Source organism: Bos mutus, chromosome 17 (assembly GCF_027580195.1).
Source record: "Bos mutus isolate GX-2022 chromosome 17, NWIPB_WYAK_1.1, whole genome shotgun sequence".
NCBI lineage: Eukaryota > Metazoa > Chordata > Mammalia > Artiodactyla > Bovidae > Bos > Bos mutus.
In genome coordinates, this window is record NC_091633.1 from 59,783,185 (window position 1) to 59,797,453 (window position 14,269).

Sequence of the window (14,269 nt, forward strand, 5' to 3'; positions counted from 1 at the left end):
TTAAACCATCATGAGTAGGACTCACTTATTTCTAAAAGCAGTGGCCACCTGCTTTCTTCCCAGGATTTGTAGCTGTGTATCACTTAGAGCAAAAGCCAGAAAGTTCTAAATTTGCTAGTTAAAACTGGAGGGAGGTGGGAAGTAGCACTTGCGGAATTGTGCGACCTGTTGCTTGGCAACTTTGAGTTCAGCTTCTGCATTCTGTGAGCCGTCAGAGTCACAAAGTTTGTTGAGCCAGGTTGATTACTTCCCACTACAAAAAGGAAATTAATTCTGCATGACGGAGAGGGCTCAAAAAGCTGTCCTTCAAAGCGGGCCATGTCACACTTCTTCTACTTGACACCACAAATTGTTCTGCCCTTCAGCCCTCTCACTTCTCAAGAGTTTGATGTGATCAGACGGAAGGCTGCAGCATCTTGGCAGGATGAAGCAAGGTGGTCAGATTTGTCTGTGACAACATACATGGGCAGTTACAGGGAAAAGCAGCTGGACGAGTCCACGGGCGGCCGACTTAGAGCAGGACAGCCCTGGCCTGAGCCTCACAAGTAAGATCGCTTTGTGATTTGCTGCTGGCTATGTCTCTCTGACTAGATGAGAATGATAACTAGAATGAGGAGGCTGTTGCCAACCCCGAAACACTTCCCGGACTTCCACTCTGTATATTTTCCTGGGTAGATGTCAGGGGGCGTGCATGCGAAGTTGCTTCAGTCGACCCCATGGAGTGTAGCCTGCAAAGCTCCTCTGTTGATGGGACTGCCCAGGAAAGAATACTGCCATTTCCTTCTGCAGGGGATCTTCCTGACCCAGGAAGAAGAGCTAAGTGTCAGTTACCAGCGGAAACTATGATTGTCACTCTCTCTTTAGTCCTTCTAAAATTGATGCACAACTGCTTTTACAAGGTAAAATGTGAGTATTTGGTTAAGATGGGCTTCCCAGGTGGCATAAGAGGTAAAGAACCCACCTGCCAACGCAGGAGACAAAAGAGATGCAGGTTCGATCCCTGCATGCAGGGGTCAGGGAGATCCCCTGGAGCAGGGAATGGCTACCCACTCCAGTGTTCTTGCCTGGGAAATCCCGTGGACAGAGGAGCCTGGTGGGGCTACAGCCTACAGGGCTGCACAGAGTCAGACACAACTTAGTGACTAAGCCTCATGAATGTTAGTTATTTTGCCTTCCAGGGCTTTCCAAATTGTCAAAACAATACTTAAAGCTGAAATGTCTCAGGGGTACTTTCGAATTGGATACCTCGTCTGGTGTATTCCAATGAACTACACAGTCTGCGTTTTCAACAGCTCTTAAGTTGGCCCCTCAATTAACTTTGGAAGTCCCTTTGCTAACCCTGTGAATTTTGAGGCATCTCTGGGGCCCCCGGGGGGAATCTTCAAGGCAATAGTGGCCTCCCCATCTCAACCTTGGACTCTCTGAGGTGTACAAACCCAGAGGAGATAAAAACTGTGAGAGCCCTAACTGGACCTTTCAGAAGAGTCCCCAAATTATTTGAAAAGCAGTGATTTTCCTTTCCGCATTAGTACTAATAGAGGCAAATCCCTGAGTGAAAACGCATTGTCATGTTGGATCATGCTTCTGAAATAAAGAGGCACTGTGCCAGGGCTTACTGAAAAGCCAGGACAAACAGGGAGCATTTGTTTGTTGCCGCAGCAACAGTACGGTAGACCTTGGAGATACTGTGGGTTTGGTCTAACAAAGTGGGTATCCCAATAAAGCAAGTCACACAAACTTTTTGGTTTCCCAGTACATAAAAAATTATACATACACTATACTGTAGTCTATTAGGCGGGCAATAACATTATGCCTAAAAAACAATGTTCATGCAAATTAAAAAAATATATGGTTGCTAAAAAAAATAAAGTGTAACCATCATCTAACAACACAGCCTTGCCACACACCTTATATTTGCAAAACATACAATATCTGCGAAGTTCAAGAAAGTCAGGTGCAATAAAACAAGGTATGCCTGTGACACAGGTAGAATGGAGATCAGAAACATCTTTATAATAAAGTGAAAATTTTTATAATAAAGGAAAGAGCACAATACAAAATTTTCATGAATGTTAAAAACAGGAAGTATAAAACAAAATTAGTGCTTACCAGTAAGTTTTCAAATGAAATTTTTTAAAAAATGCCACTTTGCTAAAATATGTCAAGGTTTTAGAATAAAGATAGTCAAAGATATGTAAGATCTCCACACAGAAAACTATAAGACCTTAGTGAGAGAATATGAAGATCTAAGTCAATAGAGAGATGAACCATGTTCATGGATTGGAAGACTGAATATTATAAAAATATTATTTCTCCCCAAATTGATTTACAGATTCTATACAATTCCAATAGGTGTTTTTGTGGAACTTGACAAGATTGTTCAAGACCAGGAAACAGTCAGATCACTCTTAAAGAAGAACAAAGTATGCTTGTTTCCTCTACAGATAACAAAACTTACCATAAAGCCTCAGTAATTAAGGCAGAATGGCACTATGGCACCAAGATAACAAATAGACAACTGGAACAGAAAAAAAGGGCCTGGAAACAGAACCTTGCATATAGGGGAACTTATTTATGTAAAAGGTGGCAGAACAGTGGAGAAAGGTCATGTTTGCAATTCCAGGTAGATTCCTTCCAGATGAATTAGAGACCACAGTGTGAAAGGCAAAAATAGCAAAAACCCATTAGATAATGACATAAGGAGTATCTTGATGATCTTGGGGTTGGCAAAGATTTCCTAAACAGAACACGAAAAGTTCTAACCACAAAGAAACAATGAAGTAAATGAGACTAGCTTAAAGTAGCTCCGTTTAACAAAATACACCCTTAAAAGTATGAAAGTTGAGCTACAGATACAAAGGTGAGATTTTCAACTCAGTGACTGACCACAGGCTCATAATTATGATAAATTTTTTTTCTCTTTTTTATTATTATTTTTTACTTTACAATATTGTATTGGTTTTGCCATACATCAACATGCATCCGCCACGGGTGTACACGTGTTCCCCATCCTGAACCCCCCTCCCACCTCCCTCCCCATACCATCCCTCTGGGTCATCCCAGTGCACCAGCCCCGAGCACCCTGTATCATGCATCAAACCTGGACTGGCGATTCATTTCATACATGATATTATACATGTTTCAATGCCATTCTCCCAAATCATCCCACCCTCGCCCTCTCCCACAGAGTCCAAAAGACTGTTCTATACATCTGTGTCTCTACTGCTGTCTCGCATACAGGATTATTGTTACCATTTTTCTAAATTCCATATATATGCATTAGTATACTGTATTGGTGTTTTTCTTTCTGGCTTACTTCACTCTGTATAATAGGCTCCAGTTTCATCCACCTCATTAGAACTGATTCAAATGTATTCTTTTTAATGGCTGAGTAATACTCCATTGTGTATATGTACCACAGCTTTCTTATCCATTCATCTGCTGATGGACATCTAGGTTGCTTCCATGTCCTGGCTATTATAAACAGTGCTGCGATGAACATTGGGGTACACGTGTTTCTTTCAATTCTGCTTTCCTCGGTGTGTATGCCCAGCAGTGGGATTGCTGGGTCACATGGCAACCAGACACGCCGCATTGCGAGCATGGAGTCGTAGCCACTGACCACCAGGGAAGTCCCCAGGAGGCGTACGATAAATGTTTTTTAAAAGAACCTCCTGGGGACTTCCTGGTGGTCAGTGGCTAAGACTCCGTGCTTGCAATGCAGCGTGTCTGGGTTTGATCCCTGGTCAGGGCCACAATCTGCAACTAAGAGTTCACATGCTGCGATTAATAGTTTGCATGCCGCAACTAAGACCTGGCACCACTAAATAAATAAATAAAAATATTTTAAAAAGAAAAACTCATACAAATTAGTATGAAAAAGACAACCCACTAGAAAAATAGGAAAGAGACTTTGAAATGAAATTCATAAACCAAGATATCCCTGTGATCAATAAAATGTATCAAAAGTTCCTTAACCATATTAATAATCAGGACATGCAAATTAAAACCACAATGAGCTTACTCATGTAAACGTCCAGAATGGCTAAAATTAAAAAGATTATTAATACAAAGTGCTGGTGAAAGTACAAAACGAGGTCTTTCCTGTACATCTGGTGGGTATATGCATTGAATTGTTTTCTTGAGGAAAACAGTTTGGTCTTGTTTTCTAAAGTTGATGCTATAGATATCCTAGGACTTAGCAATTTCAAGTATATATCCAGCCGAAAAGTTTGTCACACATGCACCAAGAGATATGTACAAGTAATTCACAGCAGCATTTTTCACAATAGCCAAAAAACTAAAAAACAAGCCTAACGTAGAATACATACTATTAAAATATAAAAGAATGAACAGACAGCGTGTGATTGTATAATGCCGGTGTAATGAACAGACTCTGGTCGCACCCTGAAATGCCACAAACATTGTATGCAGCATTTGAGCAGATGCAAAACATAGGTGTATTATTCTATTCATGTAAGAGTTCTAAAAAATCGTGCATGCCAAGTCACTTCAGTTGTATCCGACTCCTTATGACGCTATGGACTGTGGCCCGCCAGGCTCCTCTGTCCATGGGATTCTCCAGGCAAGAATACTGGAGTGGGTTGCCACGCCGTCCTCCAGGGGATCTTTCCGACCCAGGGACTGAACCCAAGTCTCTAGGTCTCCTGCGCTGGCAGATGGGTTCTTTACCACTCACGCCACCTGGGAAGCCCTCTTAAAAAAAACAGCCCAAGCCAAACTACGGTGTTTGGTGTATCTGCTTGGGTGATAAAAAAAATAAATAAATAAAAAGAGAAGCAAAGAAATGATTCCCATAGAAGTCAGAAAACTGGGCCACTGACTGTCTGACTTTCTGCTCCAAACCTATTGGAAAAATAATTATGGGGGTTGGGATGGAAATGTGCATTTGGTGGTCTTCCCTGGTGGTCCAGTGGTTAGGAATCTGCCTGCCACTGCAGGGAACATGGGTTCGATCCCTGGTCTGGGAAGATGTCACATACCATGGAGCAACTGAGCCCGTGCACCAGGAAAGGCAAAAAAAATCAAATGTGCTTCTAAAAAGTAATACTCCCTGGTGATTCAGTTGCTGCTGTAGGTAAGGAGAAGAAAGGTGCAGGGTGGGCCACCAGCCCCTGTCTCAGGGATGATGAGGGCTATCTGTGGGCTCAGTACATGTCTAGGAGCATTTTAGAACTCTTATTATTTTTTTTTACATTTTTTTAAATTTAGTTTTTGAAGTATAGTTGACTTACCGTGTTGTGTTAATTTCTGCTGTGTGGCAAAGTGATTCAGTTATACATGTGTATACATTCTTTTTCATATCCTTTTCCATTATGGTTTAGCACAGGATATTAAAACCGTTACTTGTGCTATACAGCAGAGCCTTGTTATTTATCTATTTCTATACATGATAGTTTGCATCTACTAATCCCAAACTCCCGATCCATCCATGCTCCAAATCCTCCCTCTTTCCCACCCCTGTACTAGGAGTCTAGGCTGACATAACTTCACTTTACCCCTAACACACATATAGTTCCATTTCCCCGGAGCTAGAAGATCCTCCTTTCCTCAATGAGAGGCCCTAAAACAACAGTCATCCTCTAGAAATTCATGACTGCACTTCCCACCAAGCCAACTGCTTGCCTAAAGTGAGCATTATATCTGGATTCAGAGAAACTGAGATCCAGATACGTTTTGAAGGCTAGACACAGCATCTGCTAGTCCCCAAGTTACCCCGCCGCTATTAAGTTCTAAGTTTTCCTGGGAAACCAACATAATTACTGTAATATTTCCTATTCCATTCATAGCACTTATTTTATTTTGAAAACAGCTCCCTAGGGAAAGTCTCATAAATTCTGTGAAAACAATTATGAACTTACTGTTTGAGCTTTTCATGTACAAAAGTTGAACAGTTTACCCTTTTATGATAAATTGGGGAACAAAAAAATCACTAAAGACAATGAGAAAGTCTAATTTGGGTTGATTTAATGGGATTTTTACTGTTGAAAGAGTGGAAAAGGGGAAGAAAAGAAGCCGAAGTTTAAGAAATTAAAGGAAAGCATGAGTGAAAATCCCTGCAAGCCCATAGGCTGTGGCTTAAAACCCCATAAGCTCATACCTTGTTTCTCGTACTTGCTTTCCATAGGATGGCATTGCCAAACTGCTTTGCTGGGAGGGCTGAGCTCCAAGAGACCACAGATGCTAAAGGTGAGTGCAATGTGATCAGTTCTGAGCACAGCCGTTTTGCCAAGGTTGCTGCCTTGATAACTTTTATGTTCGAGATTGTCATCCGAACAGTTTCCATATACCTACTAAAGGCAAGGTGCCTCTAGCACGTTCCACTCTGGATCAGTCGCTCTTAAAAATAATAATTATTCCAGGGCAAAAATGTCCTCCTCAGAAGGTACCTTCTCCCAGAGCTTGGAGCTCTAAGTAACAGAATGTGAGCTTTACTGGGTATGTCAAAGAATTAGGAAGAGAAACCAAACCATTACAAACCACCAACTAAGAAACTCCATTTACTAATCGATACCACCTCCACCCCACTTCAGTTAAATCAGGATAACACTTGCTGCTATAATAGAGAAACTTCCAAATTCCAGTTGCTTAACATGATAATGGGTTTCCCAGGTGGTGCTAGTGGTCAAGAACCCACCTGCCAATGCAGGAGACATGAGAGAAGCAGGTTTCATCCCTGGGTGGGGAAGATCCCCCTGAGGAGGGCATGGCAACTCACTCTGGTATTCTTGCCTGGAAAATCCCATGGACAGAGGAGCCTGGTGGGCTACTGTCCATGGGGTCACAAAGAGTCAGACATGACTGAAGCAACTGAGCATTCAGGCAACATGATAAAATATAGGTTTCTTCTTCATATAAAGGACCAAGAAGGTGTTTTGCAGACAGACCTTAGATCTAAGGACACAGACGTCGTTCATCTGGGAGTTCCACCATCTCCTGGGGCCCCCGAATCTCCATCTGGCAGGTGGGGGAGGATAAAGGGTCGGGATGGCACGTGGCTTTTCCACCATTTCAGCCTGGAAGCGACTCACACCTCACATGCTCACATTCCAGTGGGGGAAGGAGTCACAAGGCCCCAGCTCACGAGAGCTCAGAGTCCTGGGCTGGGCAGCCCCTGTCCAGTAACAACTGCGCTCGGCAGAGGGGGGCAGCCAGCCCTCCTACCCCACACTCTGATTTTGAGGAAGAAACACAATAGGTTTTTCCCATATAATTTCCTGGAGAAGGCAGTAGCACCCCACTCCAGTACTCTTGCCTGGAAAATCCCATGGACGGAGGAGCCTGGTGGGCTGCAGTCCATGGGATCGCTACGAGTCAGACACGACTGAGCGACTTCACTTTCACTTTTCACTTTCATGCACTGGAGAAGGAACCGGCAACCCACTCCAGTGTTTTTTTGCCTGGAGAGTCCCAGGGACAGGGGAGCCTGGTGGGCTGCCGTCTATGGGGTCGCACAGAGTCAGACACGACGGAAGTGACTTAGCAGCAGCAGCAGCATATAATATCCATCTCTCTGGGTTCAATCTTTGAAGGTTTAATAAGACCAATGAGAGTCATCTCGGGTGAGGATATTAAAGCGCTGTGTAAAATATCCTATTAACGCTTTCTGTTACCTTTGTTATTCAGTATGTGCCCGCGTGTTGTCAGTATGGTGTCGAGAACCATCCTGCAGCCTCAGGGAGTTCTCCTGAAAAACGGAATCAAGGTTTTTAACCACTGCCTTGCACGATCACTGTTCTGCTGGCTTTCCTAATAAAATTGGACTGTATGGGAATAGTACATTTGAAATGGATTTGATGCCTCCCTCTATGGTTTGTTGAGGCAAGAGGACAGGGCGGCGAACCATTTGCGCTACTGTTAAAATCAAGAAAGACTTTCTTTCTCCCTTTGCAGTGATAAACATAAAATTGAAACACACTACCTAGCTTGGCTGGAGAAGGGACTGGCTACCCACTCCAGTATTCTTCCTGGAAAATTCCATGGACAGAGGAGCCTGGCGGGCTGCAGTCCATGGGGTTACAAGAGTCACACACGACTGAACACACACACCCCTGGCCTGAAGACAAGTCTAGGGCTGCTACTGCTACTGCTAAGTCGCTTCAGTCGTGTCTGACTCTGCAACCCCACAGACGGCAGCCCACCAGGCTCCCCCGTCCCTGGGATTCTCCAGGCAAGAACACTGGAGTGGGTTGCCATTTCCTTCTCCAATGCATGAAAGTGAAAAGGGAAAGCGAAGTCGCTCAGTCGTATCCAATTCTTAGCGACCCCATGGACTGCAGCCTACCAGGCTCCTCCGTCCATGGGATTTTCAAGACAAGAGTACTGGAGTGGGGTGCCATTGCCTTCTCCGAGTTTAGAGAAGACTAAACTTGGGGACTTCTTCTTCTCCAAGTCTAGGGTAGGGGAAATTAAATAATTTACCACTGTATGATACGTATTGCTTTTTTCCTATCTTCTCCTGTCTTTATGGTAAAGTATGGTAGGAGAAAGGTAGAAAAGACATAAATGTACAAATGTATTCATAATGATGATTTACTAGTGGGGACTTTGCCCATGTTGCTTTTCTCATTTTCCTCAAATGATCATTTTAGTTTAACTGATGTCTACTTTTGTCATTAAGAGGTGACAGTATATCAAGGTAGAATTATTTAATTTGGCCAAAGGATGACTTCCCTCTGTGCTTCTTTGAAAGTTTCCACGTCTGATTTTGGGATTATCAACTGTGTGCTCAGTTCAGTTCAGTCGCTCAGTCGTGTCCGACTCTTTGCGACCCCATGGACTGCAGCACGCCAGGCCTCCCTGTCCATCACCAACTCCCAGAGTTCACCCAAACCCATGTCCATTGTGTCGGTGATGCCATCCAACCATCTCATCCTCTGTCGTCCCCTTCTCCTCCTGCCCTCAATCTTTCCCAGCATGAGGGTCTTTTCAAATGAATCAGCTCTTCGCATTAGGTGGCCAAAGTATTGGGGTTTCAGCTTCAACATCAGTCCTTCTAATGAACACTCAGGACTGATCTCCTTTAGGATGGACTGATTGGATCTCCTTGCAGTCCAAGGGACTCTCAAGAGTCTTCTCCAACACCACAGTTCAGAAGCATCAATTCTTCGGCACTCAGCTTTCTTTATAGTCCAACTCTCACATCCGTACATGACCACAGGAAAAACCATAGCCTTGACTAGACTGACCTTTGTTGGCAAAGTAATGTCTCTGCTTTTTAATATGCTGTCTAGGTTGGTCATAACTTTCCTTCCAGGGAGTAAGCATCTTTTAATTTCACAACTGCAGTCACCATCTGCAGTGATTTTGGAGCCCCCAAAAATTAAGTCAGCCACTGTTTCCCCATCTATTTGCCATGAAGTGATGGGACCGGATGCCATGATCTTAGTTTTCTGAATGTTGAGCTTTAAGCCAACTTTTTCACTCTCCTCTCTCACTTTCATCAAGAGGCTCTTTAGTTCTTCTTCACTTTCTGCCATAAGGGTGGTGTCATCTGCATATCTGAGGTTATTGATGTTTCTCCTGGCAATCTTGATTCCAGCTTTTGCTTCATCCATCCAGCGTTTCTCATGATGTACTCTGCATAGAAGTTAAATAACTTCTATGGTGACAATATACAGCCTTGACGAACTCCTTTTGCTATTTGGAACCAGTCTATTGTTCCATGTCCAGTTCTAACTGTTGCTTCCTGACCTGCATACAGATTTCTCAACTTTGTGCTAGAAGCATCTGATGAAGGGAGTTAAAACGTGAAGCCAAATCAGTACAAGCCCACTGGATAAATTTGCTCACCACTCGTGGACATGGGTCTCTTAATGTTCTCCTTGTAGAATGTGTCCCTCCATAGATACGCAAATCAGATGGACTGTTCCTAAGTGTGATTCACAACCATCAGAGGAAAAACGTTCTCAGATTTTTTCAAGACTGCCTTTCAAAGAATTCGGTCTTATTCTGCCTACGCTAAGGTGGATTTTCCTTTGGTGTTACTATTAATTTTCTTTCCAAGTGACGTGACGGTGGCTTTTCCCTCCTTTGGTGCCTCCCCCCCAAACTGCTCATCTCTCAAGTTCAAAGAACAAAGCAATAACTAAGAAAAACTAAAATCGAGGGTCTTAAAACTGCAATACAGACAGAAATTGGTCAGCGGTTCCTCTCTCTTTACATTCTGCTAAGACAGATTCTAGCAAGCTTTATTTAAAAAGCTCCTCTCCTGCAAAAGCGATTTATGAAGAGCGAGATGGGATGTGGGCCCCGCTGCCCCTGGGGCTGCACTCAAGGCGGTCCCTGCCCCTTCTCTCGTTCTGAGCGCCTCTGTACATCCCTCCAGGATGAGCCCAAGTTACTCTTGCAGAAGGGTACGCTGGCCTCTTTGATTCTAGCTGTTCTAAGAGATGTTATATGTACCAGGGAAGAGGTTCTCTATAGACTGACATCATCAGAGCCCAGGTGTGACAGAATGTATGAGAACGTGCATTCTTTCTTACGATATTCCCTAGTCACACATAACAAATTCCAAGTCCCTAAAGAGCAACCTGGGATTGTCTTTATGGCATATGGCCTTTTTTTAAAAAACAAAACAAAACACATTATTTATTTATTTGGCTGCACCAGCTCTTAGCTGATGCACGTGGGATCTAGTTCCCTGACCAGGAATCGAACCTGGGCCCCCTGCACTGGGAGCAGAGAGTCTTCGCCACCAGACCACCAGGGAAGTCCCATGGTATTATGGCCTTTTACAAGGATGACAGCACTCAGGAGAATACTTATAGGAACCAAATAATATTCTAAGAGGGCAAGGTGAAGATGACTTGTCGTGTTCCTTCAAGAGTGTGTTCATTTTCAACATCATCTTTTTCTCCTGTTCTTTCACTCTCACTTCTCCAAACCTCAAAAGACTTCTGAAAGTAAAAGGAACGACCAGAATACCCATGAGTCGTGTCTTCACACAGGGAGGCCTTCAGGCATAAATAAGAGGATGTCACTCGGTTTTCTGTGACGCCTGCAATCAGATGCTCCACTCCCATTTCATGCCTTTCGCTTTTGATCACTCTGTTCCAGTTAATTGGCTTCTCTCAGGGATTTGAAACTGCTAAGCCATTTCCTACCTCAGGACCTTTGCACACACATTCTCTTTGCCGGAACCCATTATCCCAGCTCTGCTGAACTGTACGCTTCAGGTTTGAATGTAAATGTCACTTCTTCAGAGAAGTTTTCCCTGGCCACTATATTTAAAGTCAGTTCTTCACACACTTTCCATTTTTAATTTTCATCTTAATGCCTAGTTTGCTATGTATTATTATATTTGTTTACTTGTTGATTATCTTTCCTCTTATAGAACAGAAGCTTCAAGAGAGCAGGAACTTGTCTGTCTTGTTGGTTTCTGTATCTCCAGCACCCAGGGCAGGGCTAAACACAAACCAGGTGTCCTTTAATTGTACGTTGAACAGTGGTTTTTATAGACCTTCTGTGGTTGACTTTTTCTTTCCCACAATATATTTCCTTATGGAGACAGTTTCTTACATAGAATTTGTCTTTCCAAAGGAAATTTATAAAAGTACTTTTAAAAATTATAATGTAGTTTTTATAGAAGCAACCTTTCAAAACCTTGTGTTTCCAGTGGCAGGCTTTAGTGTGTTTAATAGCAGGATTCTAAAGTATTACATATAAAATACCTTAAAAATTGAGTAAAAAAAATAGCAGATGGCACTGTTGCATTTTGAATGTGGTTTTAGTTGTACAGGGGCTTCCCTGGTGGCACTGGTGGTAAAGAACCACCTGCTAATGCAGGAGACATAAGAGACACAGGTTTGGTCCCTAGGTGGGGAGGATCCCCTGGAGGAGGGCACTACAACCCACTCCAGTATTCTTGCCTGGAGAATCCCAGGGACAGAGGAGCTTCGTGGGCTATAGTCCACGGGTTGAAGAGTCGGACAGGACTGCGGCAACTTAGCACGCACGCACCCACCTTAGTTGTGTACACTGCTCCAGCCTGCACCCAGGTTCTGTAATGAGTGGAAGGAAGCACAGCCAGGCAAACCCCAAATCTGAAACAGGCACAGCCCTGTAAGCAAGGGCTAGCGAGTGTGATCTGGAATGACCGGCAGAAACGAAAGAGAGCAGAAACGTTGGTGTCCAAGGGCCTGCCCTTTCTTAGTGATGTGGGTGTCTTGCTTCCAAGCTTTGTCCATCTCCTTTTCATAACGTCACAGGGATGGTGCATCCTTGTGCTGTTTTGGGATCATTCCCAAAGCTTTTTACTCCTGGAGGCTGGGGCCCCAGAGTGAAGGTGGGAGCGGATGGGTTAGGACATGCCTGAAGAGAGGGGCTTTTCCAGTTTTCTGGATCCGGCAATCCTTAGCAGGTTTGCTGGTAAGGATATCCGGTTTGCTGGTAAGGTAAGGGCTTATCGGATTTGCTTATCCAGCAATCCTTAGCAGGTTTGCTGGTCTGCCTGGGGAAGGAGCAGTAGGCTGACCCCCAGATGGCATGGTAAGTGGGTAGATGGCAGTCAAGCCAGGCAGCCTTCCCCAGCCATCCTGGGAGAGACTCAGGGCTCCTCATCCAGGTTCCCCAACACCTAGGCCATCATATCCCAGGCAGAGGCACAGGGGAGCTTCCCCTCCCCGGAATGAAGGCCCGCCCCCCTCCCTGCCACACACACCCACCATCCTCTCGCCCTCACAGAAACCTAATTTCTGTCTCCTCCTGCCTGTGACTCTATGCCATCCTGCGCCTGGCACCTGGGTTGTCTTGCCCTGAGTTTCCACACTTTCCACTCCTACCATCTGTGCTGATAATGTTCTAGCACTTTCTCCACCCATCCCTCCCCTCCCCCACCTCGCCACACACCAGTTGCCTGAACCGGACTGACCTGACCACTCCCCTCCCTGGAGGGAGAAGCCATGGGGGTCCATTGTGCTGGGGGAGAAGAGAGGTGATGCCTCAGGCTTCAGCACGAATGTCCTCCCTGGTTCCTCTCAGGGCCGCTCTGTTAACCCGATCCCTGCCCTCCTCCTCCTCCTCCCACGGACAGTGCGGCTGCCCACCGGTGCAAGGAATGGGGAAGATGCCTTAGAACCAGCCTCCCCCGCCACGGGGTCCCCCAGTTCACTCCCAGCGTGGGCGGTCACGGCAGAGAATCTGCTAATGCCAGGACCTCATTTATCTGGCTAATTCATATGCCTGGCCGTGGGAAGTGCATATGTTTCTTTTAAACTACAGAAAGAAAAAAGCTTGTGTTGGCTACCCCATAAATCTAGACAGCCTGGAAAGCAGTGTGCCTGGGACTGAGGTCCTCCCCACACTAAAAAATGCCAGGTACACCAGCTGATGGCCAGCACACCCCAACGAATCCCAGGACACGTCCCCAGACCCAGGAGCTACCACCGTCCCTTTCAGGTGTTCGGGATTTTGTTTTGCTCAATTTGAAATTAGAAAACAGTCTAATAAATGGTTAAAAGTGTTTGCCAGGAAAGATTCAAGTGTAAGGCAACGGCGTCCAAATTCCCTGCAGAGACTGGACACAAGGGAACATTGGCAGCTAAGCCTGTTATTAAGAAGGTCACAAAATGCCATCTGTTACCCTGCATACTTTACTGTTCAAGCATAACCTCCACGAGGAAAAGAGAGCACAACAGTAAGCTTCCCAGGTGGCGCAGTGGTAAAGAATCCGCCTGCCAGCACAGGAGATGCAGAAGACCCTGGTTTGATCCTTGGTTGGGGAAGATCCCCTGGAGAAGGAAATGGCAACCCACTCCAGTCTTCTTGCCAGGAGAATCCCATGGAGAGAGGAGACTGATGGGCTACATACAGTCCATGGGGTCACAGAGAGTCGGACACGACTGAGCACCAATGCACAGGCATTGCAGTGATTTCAGTGGGCTTCTGTGAACAAACCATGGACCTCCCTATGGGATGGGCTACAAGTATGTGGGGAGAAGATGGGGAGAAGGCATCGTTTTTAGGTCTGTTCTTGGTTATGGCCTTAGTGTAATTTGAGATGGTGCTGCCTGGTTTTCCGAATCTTTTTCTTCCTGGTTTTAGTCATCTATGAAATATGATAACAGCACTTTGTCTATCATTATGAAATTGAGCAGATAAATGAATGCCTTATTCCTTTATCCTTTATGAATTTTTTAATTCATAGAAAAGTTGAAGGAATAGTAGAACCAGTATTTGCCTACTCCCTGCCTAGATTCACCAATTGTTAACATTTTGCCACATTTGTTAACATATAGTTTTATCTCAG

At 44.6% G+C, this 14,269-nt stretch overlaps 1 protein-coding gene across 1 annotated transcript in view; it reads left to right on the forward strand.

Annotated features, from left to right (window-relative positions):
• The first annotated feature begins 244 nt into the window (after positions 1–244).
• C17H4orf51 (chromosome 17 C4orf51 homolog) overlaps positions 245–14,269 on the forward strand; it is a 49,323-nt gene continuing 35,298 nt past the window's right edge. The window contains exons 1-2 of the mRNA XM_005906558.2: positions 245–545; positions 6,149–6,210. Coding sequence (XP_005906620.1) covers positions 319–545; positions 6,149–6,210 — 289 coding nt within the window. The 5' untranslated portion in view covers positions 245–318. The remainder of the gene's footprint in view (positions 546–6,148; positions 6,211–14,269) is intronic.